The sequence below is a fragment of the Lipophrys pholis genome (assembly GCF_963383615.2).
Source record: "Lipophrys pholis genome assembly, chromosome: 14".
Taxonomy (NCBI): domain Eukaryota; kingdom Metazoa; phylum Chordata; class Actinopteri; order Blenniiformes; family Blenniidae; genus Lipophrys; species Lipophrys pholis.
The window spans coordinates 9,085,609-9,101,645 of NC_137633.1; the positions used below are offsets into that span (position 1 = coordinate 9,085,609).

The 16,037-nt window shown below is 42.3% G+C and overlaps 1 protein-coding gene across 1 annotated transcript in view; it reads right to left on the reverse strand.

Moving 5' to 3' along the window:
• Positions 1 to 4,654: 4,654 nt before the first annotated feature.
• The window catches only part of syt14a (synaptotagmin XIVa), a gene marked incomplete at its 3' end in the record, with an annotated part of 34,965 nt that continues 23,582 nt past the window's right edge, over positions 4,655 to 16,037 (reverse strand). Inside the window, exons 5-9 of the mRNA XM_080480944.1 lie at positions 11,653 to 11,924; positions 9,985 to 10,434; positions 8,399 to 8,588; positions 7,835 to 7,891; positions 4,655 to 4,968 (exon numbers count right to left, since the gene is read on the reverse strand). Coding sequence (XP_080337070.1) covers positions 4,655 to 4,968; positions 7,835 to 7,891; positions 8,399 to 8,588; positions 9,985 to 10,434; positions 11,653 to 11,924 — 1,283 coding nt within the window. The remainder of the gene's footprint in view (positions 4,969 to 7,834; positions 7,892 to 8,398; positions 8,589 to 9,984; positions 10,435 to 11,652; positions 11,925 to 16,037) is intronic.

Here is a 16,037-nt window from a genome sequence, read left to right on the forward strand (position 1 = left end):
ACAACCTGTTCAGTGCAAAAACAACATGTGAAAGAAAAAGGGAAAGGTATGATAGAGCTCACTGGAGACTTGTTCACTCAATATAAATTGCCTGGAAGAAAAAAAAAAGGGAAGCAGCAGTTTGAACGTACAAATAAATTGATAGTTAAAATTCAGGAATGCAAATTTTCAAGAAAAACAGCGGTGGAACCCTTTTCCCTTTCAAGTTGGTAGAATTTAGGTAGAAAAAGTATGTCTGGTGTGGTTTTTTTTTTTTACTTAAATTGCTCCATCTTTAATAAACCTAATGAGAAACTGAACGCTTCACTTTGGACTTCTCAAACAGTATTTGTCAAATTTTTTATTCTTTTTTTTTTAAGGACATGAACTATTTGGGTCCAGATATGCAACCTTAATGTTCAGATGTGGTATTCTTTAAATTATGAGCCAAATTTATGACTTTGCAAACTCTAAAAATCACTTTCAAACGGTATTTCTCTAGAATGAAAACAGAACTCATCAACTCGCCTACTTGTTTTGTTCATATTACAGTTCAATCTATAAATACATTTATGAGATTTAATGGGTCCAGTTAGAATTATTCTGTAGCATTATGGCTTTCAGATTGGTATTAATTTTCTGTTAAGTTCATGGTCTGTGTCGGGTTATGTCCCCAGTGAACAACATAAAAGGAAAACTATTACCTTTACGGTCAAATCTTGGTTACCGAACATAATCTGTTCCTGACAGTTTTTGTAAAAAGCAGTTTATTTTGAAATCAAAACAAACTTTCTCTCAAAAAAAAACAACTATTTAATGGCTCAATCTATTACAAATACTTTCATTTTTCTTAACCTCTTTGGCTGCGTTTAAAGCATAAAACGCCTAAAAATGCCATGTATTATTAGAATATGACATAATTGAATAAAGGTTTTTAAACGACAGAGGAATTAAAATTGAAAGGAAGTTATTATGTGGAAAGTCACATTAGAGGCATGGACACTACTTTCATGTTTCCGTTTTGTATCTTCCGTCACCTTTATTGCTCTTACCCGCTATTTTACTTTTCTATTATTTCCCACAGTGGCTTACTGAAGAAATATCATCTAGATCTTTTATTTTATTAAATTTTTTTAAGTTTTATAGTTGACACAGAGATGCATTCTTCGCTGTGCAATCTCATCCTGCAGGCTGGAGTTTGACATGATTTAGGCCTTGTTGTCCAGTGATAACACTCTTTCTAAACTCAACCCAGCTTCGTGTGGCGCTGGTTGGTTTTTTAGGGACGCGTCGACCGTTTAGGGCGTTCTAATCAAAAGACGTCTTAAGAAGAACTTGCTGAATCAGTCGAAAAGGCGGAGATTTGCTCATTGTCTGCGCCATCCTCTGGACGAGGTAAAGCAGTGGGGCTCATTTGTGGCGGCGAGCTGATGATCAGCAGCTCCACCCGCCTCTGTAGTGATCGCTTCACACCAGGAGACCAACAGGAACGTCACGGGAATTCATTCATCTTTTATGATTGTCTACTTTAAGATAGCCACTGTGCACTCTCTCCTACTATGATTAGTGAAATCATATAATTTCAGTTGACTGTATTTATAGCTTCACGAGAGAAAACTTCTCCACCAATTGATCTTGCTTCACAGTGTCTGATAATGTCGGAAAAAATGTCTGGGTTGATTATAAAAAAAAGAAATTAAAAAAAAAGGAACATTTTTGAATTTCCATAACAAGTCAAATGAACTTCCTGGCAGGCTGTCGTTCACATGGTGCGTTCTACTGTTGTGCTGTAAAGGCTGTGCTTGTTTCTCACTGTTCGAGAGCATCAAGGCTGGGAAGTCTTGACAGATTGGTTGGAGATGAGCTCTGCCGGTCTCCTTTGCACCCTCCTCTCTGGGTATACAGACAGGAATGCAAAAAAAAAAAAAAAGGCTTTGAGCCGTGTGAGAGAAACTAAAAGAATGAATAGCAATCCAGAACGGGTTCATGTGAACACGACCTCGCCCCCACAATTGATACAAAAATAGATAAGAAAACATTTACCAATATAAAGTGTGTCACAAGTAATCAACAAGTGTTATTTTGTTGTTCTAATTTAAATCAGAAACAGCAACAACTACCCAAATCACAGCGACTACTTACTTACTGCACCTTCCCCATTCACCCTTCTCTCTCTCTCTCTCTCACACACACACACACACACACACTTGGGTAAACACAGCACAACGCGAGCTTTCACCACAACCACAGGCACAGTCAAGAGTATATGTATTTAGAGTTGTGTGTAAATGAAGTGAGAAAGTGGTTCCAGCTGAGGCTGTCAAGACTGTGATGCTCCTGCACGCTGAAGCTGTTTCAGATCGCCGAGCCTGAGACCGACGCTGCTGCTGCTGCTGCTGCTGCTTTCTGGACGCAAGTCTGAGAGCGTGTCTGCTTTTATAAGAACTGCACAAGCCGAATCCAAGCACAGGAGGGGAGGACTTCTGTGTGTGCAGCCTTCCTTTTGTAGCACCAGAGTGGGTGAAAGGGGGCGACAGGTTGGTCTTCTTCTCACCCATTAGCCCAGATGTCAGGACATTTTTGTATGAACAGTCATCACATAACTCCCACAGTAACAATCGAACCATTCTCGACACAATCCCTTTGTGGGAGCGTGTTTGAGTGTTAAATGTAACTCACTGTAGAGGCCCCAGAGCCTTACTGTAAATGATGTGCTTAACTGAGGGATTTCCCACAGTTGTTTTAACTCACTTATAGTTTCCTTTTTTAAACATCCCAACAGCTGTTCACAGAACATTTTGTTTACATTTTTCTGTCCCGTTTATAAAAAAAAGAAGAAAAAAAAGAAAAAAAAAATCCAATGTGGGTAGAAAAAAACCCAAACAAGGATGAAGAGTGAATTTCTCTTGCCTCGGGTTGCCTCCCTGGTGTGAGACGTAGCCTTAACTTCTTTTAAAAGCAGCATCATATTCGTATCGACCTCCACATTGTGTTCGTGTTGGTCTCGCACCGTTCGATAACACAGCGATGGTGAGCACAGAGCGCTCAGCACTTTACGTGGTGAAGCTTGTGAACTTTACCTTTCTGTACCGATTTGCTCATTTATATTCACTTCTTACCGTCACAAACATTTTTTCAGCACAGTCACACTTTCAGTTTTACTTTCTGGTCGAAAAACTGTTCTTTTGGATTCAAAACAGTCAACATGAAGACAAGCGGGCCGGTTTTCAAAACACACCTTCAAGACAAGTTTGTGCAACATTTTTGGATTTCTTCATCTTGCCAGATGCCATTCGTCGGGGATCGGTGGCTCCAAACCTGGTGTTTCAGACCCATTTGTTAAGTATTTTTAGGGGTGCCTGAAGGGGACAAAAAGTTGTCTGGGAAATAAAACTTTAGAACCCACAAAGTTTCCAGTAGACGTTCCATGTCAACCTCCCGTCATCTGAGCACAGTCCTGTAGGTTTAAGATCGACTTCCTGTCAAAATTGGACACAGGAAGATGCAACCTTGACTGTATTCACTTCCTACAACTGTGTTCCACACACAGGTATCTGACTGAGCGTGTGCAGGATGTTGGCTTGGGCGTTCGGCACACCTCGGGCTCAAACAACAGACACATTTGGATGCAGGTTTTCTCGGGTTCTACAGCTTTTTTTGTGATTCGCAGTTCAAAAATAATCCAACATATCTGACAGCGATACTTTAAAGTGCGCTTTAAAATAAATCTCCTCCAAGTCCTCCTCTCTGAAAGATCTTTTTTTCTGGCTTCTTTCAAACAGGCTTCTTTTTAATTGGAGTTGAGAGGTAATTTAACATCAGCCTCGAATCAGATCGATTATTAAATCTTCTGTAAGTCGAACCCAACCATTACCTTTCTCCTCAATAAGGTCACTTTTACATGTATTTATGTCTTTGGAAACTGTGGCCACAGTCGTGTATCATCAACGCTTAACTAAAGCGATGCTGCTATGAAAGAGAGGAAAGAATATTTCAGCTTCCTGGAAAGTACCAGATCTAAAAGCTTTTCTGCTTTTTCTCACAATCCCTATTAACTGTCATGTGATTGTCAATGAAAAATGCCATTGGAAAGAACCTCAGCAGGAAGCTGCAAGCTTCTGATAATGGTGATTCCTTCCGCTTGACCAAATCATAGATTTATAAAACGAAACTCGCTTATTTCAGATGCAATAGATTAACAATTAAAATGAAGCTTCCGGGCGTTTGCTCAATGACCAACCTGTCTAATCCTGAAGTCTTGTCGTTTGAGCTGGAGGTGTGCACACACGTATGAATCATCTAATCTCTGAAAGGAGCTGCTTTTTGGAGCAAGCCCAAAAGTGTCGTCTACACCAACTTCAAGGCCCGACAAGGCAATCCGTAGAGAAAAAAAAGAAAATTTGCTTCAACCAATCAGCAGCTGTCAGTGATGGTAACAACAACCCCCCCCCAAAAAAAAGAAAATGCTTTGGCCACAAGCCGCACAACTGCGTGCCGACACTTGCGGCCCCGTCCTGCCCTCTTCATCGTCACATACTCCACTTCACCGGGCGACCGTCACGCTTGTGTTTTCCCTGCCGAGCACATCCGTCTCCTGCCCCGCGTGGGACCACAAACAGCTCAGTGTGCAGCTTTTTTCCTCGCCTGCCCTCTCAGCTCCACTTCCCAGCCGCTGTTAGGACTCCAGCAAACTGTGCCAGCGGCAAACCTGCTGTCCTTTCGACTCTTTCATCTGAGTCCAGTGGGTGAGCTCCTCCTCTCCGGAGCTGTTGAGGCCAAGTGAAATCCAGCCTATCATCTCCTTCCGCTTCATGCTGCGCTTGTTGTAGACGGAGAGGATGAGCGTGACATCCGACAGCTGGAACAGAGCGACCTGGAAGACAAACGTCTCTTTGTAGGTGGGGTTGGGCTGACCTCGACAGATGGACGTCTTGCACTTGGACATCTCGTGACCCATGGAGTTGAGCAAGGTCAGCTTAACGTACGTATCTGGGCAAGAATTGCGTGGAGAACACAGTTAAAGGGGAAATGACGCAACAATACATGTGCAACGTGCTGTTAAGACATCAGGCACTGGATTAGTGTGATGGATCATTTGTGCAAAATCCTCCCTCCCCCCCCCCTTTTTCTGAAGTCAATCGACGTCCTGCAGCTCTGTTTCCTCTGCAGTGTGACACATATTGTTCCCACCGAACATTCACTCTTGTAACAGTGTCAGTGCAGCTGATGTACAAGATTGTGACCACATAGGATGCAGTTTTCCTCCTGATCAAACACAAAGCACAGCTGGGAGTGTTCTTAACAACAGGGAGCAACAACTCGGAGGACGCAGGGAGCGGTACTTCACTCTTGTTGCTATGCAACTAGTTTAACCTGAAGTCGACGATGATGATGCTGAAGATAGAAATTAGACTGTAGAAAGTTAGTGATACGTGTACTCTCGCTCAGAGGAGGAGGCAGCCTTTCTGAAAGGAGCGGCGTTGCTATAAATGTGCAAGTTGCGGAAAAATAGAGATAGATGACAGTATGTTGAGATTTAAAATTGTGGCGCTACATTACTAGTTACAAAGAAATAGTTACTCTCGTAAGATTTTTTTTAATGTTTTCTTTAATTATCCACATCACACAAGGATAAGAGAATAGGAATATTGAAGAATAATAAATATTAAATATGTGATTCAGTCTAATGACTCTTCATGTTTGGCCAATTTGATCTTGATGCGAGTACTTTCTTTAAAAAAATGGTAACTATAGTAACTAACGCATTACTGATCAAACTAGTCAAGTTCCACCAACAGGGGTGCTGCTATTATTTCTGTTGATACAGGTTTCTATATACAGCTCGTAGTGAGACCGCTGGGATCACAACACGCGCTCCATCTAAAACATGACTCATAGATTTCGAAGTGTGCAACTGCTCAGAAAACATAAAGCAGGTGGGTGGTGCATTAAAAAAAAAAAAAAAACCATCTAGCTTGAAATCAAATAAAGAAAATTATTTTTAGAGTGAAATCAAATGTAGTAACAGGAGTTCTGACACTCATGTGACATTCTCCACCTTTTGCTCCCCAGCTGATTCCCCTCTCCCCGATTGTAAATCAGTACACATTCGAAAAGAGCATAATTCCCGGCAAATTTCATTCATTTAATCCCCCGAAGAGGAAACAGCGAAAGGAAAAACACTGCCATTATGGAGTGATTCAAGCATTCACCGTTTCCTTATTCACTCCTCGTCTCCATGCAGAAATCATGACATAAACTGAAGCCATAAATCCAGCTGAAAGTAAACGAGGCAAGACTTGCAATCACAATAGGTCTTTGAGAGTGTTTCGCCCCTCGTCTACAACCACACTCTGTAATAATGCTGTGTATTATGTTCCTGTCTAAGAGGGAGTATAAGGAATGAATTGCCGGGGCTTTCATGCTGTTGAGTGCCAGCTGCCTTCCAACGCCTCGCTCGCCGCCTTGAATTACACATTCAGTTGCTCTCTTTGACATAAAAGCAGAGTGAAAAAAATAGCCTTGATTTCTTTTTTGACTGCCGCTGAATGGGCTGTGTAGAGCCGGGGATGTCTTAAGTGGTCAGTAGCGGTGATGCATGGCTCTTTGGTATTGTTGCTGAATGCGAGGGGCTGCGGCTGATGATTAACTTGAACTCGTCAGCTCGCTACTGTTTTGAAATGATAGAAAGGGAGCTTTGAAAGTGCTCCGCGTCTCTCACCGAGCTCTTTCCATTTTGAGAAAGTCAATCAAGGCCTTCATAAGGATTTTGCACAAAGGTTTTTTGTTTTTTTTTCTCCCCAGTGTTACCAGATGTGACTATTTTCTAAGCACAATCTTCACGACGACACAGTATGTGGCTATGCTATTCAGGAATGTACACACAATATCAAACTCTGGCAGCGTGTCATTAGAAAGAGACGTTTGTGAAAGCAACGAACATGGAAATTAATGGGAGGACCGTACAGTGAGGCTTTTGGATGAATATGTATGCTACAGTATTACACAAGTCCTGTTTCATGTTCTGGAAGCAAGAGTAGGAAAAAAAAAATAAAAAGTCGTATTCCACTCGAAGCATGCCAAAGTTTACTGTTTCGATGAAGCCAGCAGTCAATGATGCACAACATTTCCTTCTCGCTGGCCATCAGCCACCGAACCGCGTCGACTTTGCATGAAAGTGAATACGTGAAGGACTTCATAGCACCGCCGACCACAACACAGACAGGTAAAGGGAGGCCATGCGACGTCACTGGGCCACGTGCACCACGACAAACACATGCATGGTCACAACTGTAGCAACAAGCAGACGTCTTCATGGATGAAAGCTGCACGGTGTGTCTGTGCTACTGTTACTTCAACCTGCTGCAACACAATAAAACGCTGCACCAGGTTATACTTGGACGGTAAAAGTTCACAATTTAAATTAAATTAAATTAATCGTTTGATTACATGAGAAGACTGAAATAGTCAATCAGTTATGAAGTGAATATATTACTCGCTGGAATTGGCAAGTAGCAACATATTTATAAGTTTAGTTATATCAGTTTTTTTGTGGGTGCGGCATATATTCAGGTGCGCTCAATAGTCCGGAGAATACGGTACTCTTTACGGTAATCTTTATGCAGCGCACTGACACATTTATTACCAGTCTTCTCATCCTACTGTGTAAGAAAACAAATGGGTAATTTTCAAAATATGATTGAAGAAAAAGAAGAATCAATATTTTATCAAATATCAAAATATTGCTAACCATTCTTCAGAAAATTAATATTTTTTGTTATCTGCATCCATGAAGCTGTCCAAACGAAAGTGAACACTGATAGCACCTCGCTTCGGGGCAGGAACAGGGACTCACCTCTGATAATATAAACCTGTCCACCTATCAAGTGTTTTAGACAACAGAACAGCCCGTCTGACAACAAGGGTTGGACAGCAGTAAGAAAAACAACGGACCAAGATGTCAAAAAGGTAGTAGGGTTGAGAGAAATTCAGGTGCAAACATTACCAGAAGGTGCAAGGAAAGAGAAACAGGGGGTCAGAAGGTCAACAAGAACAACAAACATTGCAAAAAGTTCAACAAGAGGTGTTTTGGGTTTTTTTTCTTTTTGTTTTAACTTGCTGCCCGGATCCCTGGAAAGCTGACTGAGGATGTTGATTGGGAGAATGAGGGGAACCAGGGATCAAACCAGGGGAAAACTGAAGAGCAGGTAGTGCAGCTGAGATAGAGATCTCATCGCTGGAGGAGGTTCAGTATGTACACATAGTATGTATGTAAATACATATATAAATAATTAGGGTAGCCTTCAGATCAAAGCTGCATTATTTAGTCGCTTTTCCACTCCAGAACTAATCCTCAATCTGTGATCTCTTTCTCTTTCTCTTTCCACAACTGCATGACAGAACCTTTCTGGGTACTTACTGGGTGGCTTGTTGGCAGCCAGGTTTTTGAAATGGATGCCTTTGATGACTTCCACTGAGAGACGTCCTGTCGTGGCGTTGTACACCAGGCCCACCAGGATCTCCGGCGTGGAGGTCTGACTGACTGACTGGAACGACGAGGCGCTCTCGCTGCATGTCATATCCGAGAGGCTGACCTGGGATTCACCACCCTGAGAACGTTAGCAGACGTTCAGAAAAACTCCGCTGCCGTATCAATAATTCATGGCGCGAAATGAAATATTTATGATCATCAGCTCGTGTCATCGCTTGGGCTCCTAATGCTATTAATAGTGTTTGCTAAAAATCCAGCGTACGGGTGCGCTGCATATCTGATGACACTGCCTAGTTATATCCAGCAATTAGCTGTTCCCTCCTCTCCCTCCTCCCCGCATATGCTCATACTGATGCTGTAACCTCAGTTCAGTTTTTATTTGAAACCTCCAACTAGTTATCGCTGAACTCCCGTGAACTCCTAAACCTGCCACGGAGAGCAGCCGGATAAAAAGAGTCTCTGTTTACAAAACAGTTTGACATAAGATCTGCTTCCAGACAAGTGAGGCGGCGCTGCAGTGGATCAGTGAGCTGCAACAAAAACAATCGCACCATTTCTTTCTGAGAACTTTCTGGTGTCGGAAAAATCATCTATGTGGTAAATGACGTTTTCTTTTTTTTGACTAATAGGTTTGTGCTGACCAGTTAAAGTGTTGCTTTCCTTTTTCTCAAAGCCAATCGATGCTGACAGTTCAGTTAAAGTGTCTCAAGAACTTTTTCACATCGCAGGTTGGATTCGAGTTTTGGTCGCTTCCCACTTTTTCCCTGAATTTACAGTTTTTTTTCCCCCCAATTCAATTAACTTTCAATTCCATGTGTCTTGAGACCAAGCTTGTTCGGTTGGGCCTTTACGGTCGAGGAGCTCCAACAGGATGTAGCTTCGAATGCTTTTTTTAATTGCAAACCAGGGTAGTTATGGTCTCTAAGAAGACTGAGGAGAAGGCTATCATAAAAATAAATATTGCTTTAATTGTATGCCCCTGTTCATGCATAACTAAAAAGAAAGCCATTATAGCCTGGAAAAAGATGCTTTATTTTATCCCCACACCAATCGTTTCCGTTTCAAAGCGGCACTAAAAAGATTGTAAAAGCCTAACAAGACAAGCAATCTAATATGACAAACTCCTTGAAGAATGTTAATATACCTTTGTGGGGGAAGTTATGCCTTAATCAGGCTGCATTTCTTCTTTGTGGCCTTTGAAATGTATGTAAATAGCTGCAACATTTTAAATGCGAGCAAATTGAAAACTACAATAAACCGCCGGTTTATTCCCCGATATGAATCGGAGGCCGTATCATTTATTCCTTAGGCACATTAGACTGATGAGGGAAACAAAAGTAACTGCCTCAGCACAGCAGACACTCGGACTCCTACCAGCTCTGCAAAAAAATGTAACCTCACGCTGGAAATGTGACCCAATCAAATGAAAGACTAGTCAGCAAAGAGGAGCCACTGGAGGTGACTGGTGAGGTGTCATTTGACTGAATGCGAACACCGGCTGTGGTTGTCCTTACCGAGAGAGCACAGCATGGGTCTAATATGACCGGCATGGACATTTTGCCCTGGAGGTTGAGCTTGGTGAGGTAGAACACCTTTTCCCCGAGCACCTTCTCCTTCTTCATCCGCCTCATGCTGTACAGGCGGAATCGGATGGCGTAGTTGCTGATCATCTCGGACTCCACGTGGCTGAAGTGGAAGGTCTCAGTGAAAATGGGGCACGGCCCCCTCTGGATGCCCGTCTTCGCTCTCTGCTTCTTGGTCGGCATGAGCACCAAGTGGACCTGCCAGGAGAAGTTACCCGTGCGCTTTGCGGCAGGAAGGTCCGTCAAAGCCATGATGGTCACAGCCAGCTGCTGGTCCTCAGAGTCGTAGTCAAACATAATGTCCAGGGTGCCATATTTGGCTATTTGGTCTGGTTCATAACCTTTGGGGAGCCGTGCTGCTGATCCCCGGGCCGACATATCCTGTGGAAACAAATGAGACGTCCAGTGTGTTACGCTCATATGCAACTCAGAAAAACATATCTGAAACAGCAGCATCTGCTCTTCACTGAAACAGTGTTAATAAAAAAAAAAAAAAAAGGCATCATCAAAATTATGACTCATCAACTACACATTTTGGTGATACCTTTTAAATTTTGAGAAATCAAAATGAAGAATAAAAGTCTCAGATTAAGGAAGTTATCCCATCATAAAATCCACCCGATCACAACCTGGTTCGGGAGTGACGAGACCTTCCTGTGCTATTCAATATTCTCTTTGCTAATGAAAGATGTGCTGTCATTCTGCCACGACCTGAAGAACTCTACAAGGCCTATAAATGGTTACAGATGCCTATAGATTCTGAAAGAGATTTAGTGAACGTGTCAGGATGTTTTGAAATATTTTATCTAGCGGCGAGGGGAAAAAAAAAAAAAAAAAAAAAAACTCTTGATAAGATGTAGATTTCAAACAACCGGTGGTTCAACAAGGGTTCAGCCTGAAAGTGAAACACTTGATGCAGGAAAAAAGAAATCCAAGACGTTATCAAAGCCCTTCAGATTTGTCTTAGAACTAATGTTGATTTAAAGTGCGGCGTGTCCACCTTCACCTGCAAAGGAGACATATCAGGTAAAAGGCTTTTACACATTTTGACAATAGCAAGCAGAAGCTTTACTGCTGAACCCTGTGATCTGGTACTGCTGCGGTCGGTATGTAAATCTCCTCCTCTATAATCACAATACAGTACTGGATGCTTTTTAAAGCAAAGATCATAAATGGAGTGACATGTGAGTGCAGTGGTTAGTACTTAATACAATAACATTTAACCCATTATTAGGAAAAGTACCCTGTTTGGTAACCCTGATATTTCGTCTGTTTTATCACCGTTAACAATTGTGAACACATTAAAATCATAGAACATGAGATTCAATATCTATGTTTAATATTGAGATAGGGGCTGCTGTCACGTTTGGCCTCTTTACGTTTGGTTAAGCATGATCTCCTGCCAGTTTGTGTCTTTGGTTGATGCATTTAACTTCAAGATATAAAAGAAAATTGCAATTGTATCTGTCCAACGAAGGGATGGCCGGGCATAATATTGGTTTCATGTCTAATTTCTTTGACAATGTCACAATATCAAAGAGAAACAAATATTTACTGAAGTGTGTCGTTGATACTGTTGTTGCTCACGGTGGCTGTTACCTCTGGGCTGAGCACTGCCGTGCTGTCACTCGGTACATCTTCCTCGTAGCCCTTGTTGAAGTAACTCTCCGTCTCGTGACCGTCGCTGCCCTCGCTGGGACACTTGCCAAAGGACAGGTGAGGACTGCCGCTGGTGTAGGACAGATCGCACTTGGCGTCGCCGAGGTCGGACAGGGTGCAGGACATCCTCGGGGAGCCGTTCTCATCCTGGTAGGGCGGCGGCTGAAGCTCATCAAGCGGCGGCGTTCGTCTCATCCTCTGGATGCAGTTGGCTGGTGTGAAAGAAAGCACCACGGATAGGTTCACTACGCAAGTGGCGCGGCTCCACCGCGGCAGCCGGTGGAGTTAAACGGATAAGGCTGGTGATAGTACACGCGTTCATCGTCAACAAATGCAGTCGGGTGAAAAGACCAAGATCAACAGTGCGTCAACTGTTTCTCAATACGTCTCCTTTTATCGAGCTCACTGACGTTTCTCTGCTCTCCATCTTTAACGCTTAAACAACAAAAAAAAAAACGAACAAACAAAAAAAAAACTGGTTCACAAACACATAATTTCCTTGATTTAACAAAGAGCCAGCAGCAGGGTGTAGTCATTTCATGCAGTCTTTTTCAAACAGAAATAAATGGGGCATTTGTTCGGGACTATTTTCAGGTGCAGATTTGCTACGCCACTGACTCACAGCAGCAGAGCTGTGCATGCACTGACTTCAACCGGACCAGAATGCTCATTTTTCTCTTGACAAAGGGACGTGTCAGCACACCGTGGCTCATTTGTGTGATTTTAATACCAACGGGAGCAGCAATATGGCTTTCCAGCAGAGATTTATAAAAAAGAAAAAGAAAAGAAAAGGACATTAACTCTTCAGACGCTGAAGAATTCAAGAGTATGTTTTACTCAACATTAAATGTTGGCTTTTTGTTCGAATGTCTTTCTGAGTAAAGGCATAATAAAGATGTTAAAGAGGAAAAATAACCGCTAACTCCTGGACTCGTCTCCATATTTACATGAAACTGGCAAACTATTCTACTGGCTTGGGAAAGTAATAAAAGCTCCCTTTTGCTTTAAATAGCAAAAACTGAGCAACAAAATTACTGAATCCAGTTTGGTACCAGTATCAAAAGTGTAGGAAAGAGAAAGTGCATTTAAGTAGTTAACCCTGGGAATAAGTGCATCTACTGAAGCTATAAAGATCAACCACGACAGAAAAGATACAGAAAACAGATACGCAAACGTCACTGCCTTCATGCTTCATTGCGTTTATTGCATTCAACTCACAAGAGTGCAGCTTTAATTCGACACGCTGCTGAATTACCAAGAAAGAATAGATTTTTCTTCAGAGGGCAGAAGAAGGAAGCCAACAATGTCTACAAAGGCGACAGAAGGAGACAGAACAGATGCTGATATTGACAAAGAGGTACAGTCGGGGGCTGTTACACATCTCGAGGCAAATCACACAGCTGATGTTCAAGAACTTCTGGCTCTCAACAATCTGTACCCACAGCTACAGGTGGCGGTGCTACATATACAGAATAATGAGGCTTATTCCTGCCAAGATACGCCTGCATGGATTCCACGAGGTATGGTATCTGGCAACAAGATGTTAACAGCAATTCAGGTTGGGCCTCCATGGATCACACTTGTTTGTCCATTGTGTCCCCCATTGGATCATGTGTTCCTCATGTATTGCTGAACTGCTTTGTGACAGAGAATATTATCCTACTCTTGTCAGGGAATACAGTTTCGTATCATAAAGCACCAAACCCTCCATTTGACGTAAGAGAAAATGTATTTGACTGGGCCATTTGTTAATGGAACCTCGGCCAGCATAAACTCACTGGCTGCTCTGCCTCCTTCTATCACATCCAGCATAAACTTCTGCTGCGATTAGAGCTGCAGTAGCTGGTCCGTTGGAATGGACCTCACAGGCCCCGCATGCATCAATGAGCCTTAAGCTCTCGTGACTCTGTCGACAGTTGACAGCTCTCCTTATTTGGACCGTTCATGATGTGTACGCTGACCAAAGCAGAGCAAGAACACCTCAACGAAAGCTGCACAGTTTTGAAGACGCTTTTACCTCGTCGTCCACCCATTTTTAACACGGCCCAAATCCCGACACGTTTCTCATCTTTTCTGTTTTCAACTTTGGGGTAATATGTTCACTTGTTGCCTAATACTAACAGCTGCATTGATAAACACATTGATCTGGGTTATTTACTTAATATTTCGATGGTCATAACATTACATCGTATTGCTGTGAAACCTAAAAACATGGCTATTTAATGATTTGTCGTGAACAGTTCAGTCATATTCACTAGATAATTCTATCTTAACTTTAACGTGTGTTTCATGTGCCTCAATTTTAAACAATAGCCAAGTTACTCTTCATTTTTCTGGTGGAGTATATGTGTATCCGCGGCTCTGCAATCCTCCTGTGAATACTGTTTATCACAGGAGTCTCTCTGACAAACGCACCTCACACTGCCTGTCCTCATGAGCATAATATGCTCTGTGAGAGGAATCTTTTGAAAGCACAACCTAAATAAAACATCAGACGTGCACCATTAAAGAGGGAGTGAACTGAATACTTCTTAATCTGCCACAGATTTCATGCCTCTCACCTTTCTAAATGATTCAGTTGCCTGGAAGGCGAAGAATGGGGCTATATTGAACGTTTCTGTGGCACTTACAAAGAGCCTTGAATAGTGTTGTCAGACGCACGCTCAAATCTGCCTCCCTTGTCCAATTTGGATTCACAAAAATCGAGCAGCCGATGCTAATACTCCCATAGGGACACTGGCGAGGAGTGCTTTAATTCCAGTATCTTAAAACAAAAAAATAAATAAATAAATAACACACACACACAAAAAAAACTGAGAAAACAAAAGCCGAAGAAGAAAATAACTTAAAGAAAAAACTCCTAACTTTTAGAAAAAGCCAACGTACAGTGATGACGTAATCCACTCCAACACATTGTTCCCCGCTTTCTCCCGAGTTCTTAAAACTTTCACTCTTAATAATGTCAGTGAGGCGGCAGCTCAAAGTGGCACGCATCAGTGGCAGGATGGAGGCAAAGGAGTCTTAACTAAGTGTCATGGAGGGCTTGATAAAAGGAGCAAATCCATTTTGAGCGCCTTTTTTTTCCCTGCTGAGCTGGGGGCGGTTGATTTGATGGGAGCTGCTGTGTAAAAGCACTAGTCTTTTCTCCTGCCCGCTAATTGGGATGGTTACCATTCCTCCTCTCGCCTTCACAGAGTTTCATCCGCTCTCTACTGGCACTTGCCTCGCACTGCCTCCTCGCACCTCTTCAAGTCGGGGAAAATGGTTTGGGTTTCAGCGAATCTCAGCAATGACACTCGGGTGTAAACATTTCAGGTGAGAAATGGCCGCCACTGCAGGTGTTGTCCTCTCTGAGGAATAGGGTCACAACACAGCTGACCTCCGGACACTTTACAAGATAATGGTGATAATGGAGAAAAGATAATGGGACATTCTCAGGCATCAGCAGCTCGAGGGGCTTCCCCCCCACACGTTCTCTTCCTCAGACATTTTCAATTTTGAGAAGAAATAACAAAAGATGGATTACATGGAGATTGAACTTATATACTAAACATAGTTTTAGAAATAAATATAAACGTGATTTCGACCAAATCTGATCATTGTGTAGTAAACAAACCAAAATATGTTTTGTATTTTGTACTCTAATCCAATTACCTTTTTAATTCATAGTATAAGAACCATTCAGCTGAGTAAAGACAAATGTCAGTCATGATTACTTTATCACATTTTCAATAGATTCAGAAGATTTCGAAAAGAATCATTGAATGAAAGCCATGACCTGGAGCGATCCCCATGAATCCTCAAATTTGAAGGTGCATCCAAATTAGACTGGCAAGTTGTCACCCATTGGATAGTTTACAGTGAACTATTTGAGAATGACGACTTGAAATGAAAGCACGTGTGGTGGACGCTTCAGGTCAGCCACTTTCCACTGCATATATAGTGTTTCACGCTAGAGGCAAACAGACGTGCACCGCAAGAACACAACAATTGCAATGATCCCGTCACGAGGCCTTCTTCTCTTACTTCAAGGATGCTGAGCATGTGTTTACACCCAACCTAAACTTTGAAGGAACATAAACCCTGCGATTTCAAAGACACGGTGCGTATGTCAGCATCCGTGTTGACAGCATGCGACTGGGGATCCATGCTAATGAGGCACATCATCCTGATTTAAACAAAGAAACACACGACTGAGGTACATACATTCTGGTACTAACAAGGCCTTTGTTTTTTTTTAATCAATAGAACAATAGTGATGATGGCAGCTGGTTTTCTTGTTTAATTTGCACATTTGATTTGTAAACTAAAAAGGCAATCGTCTC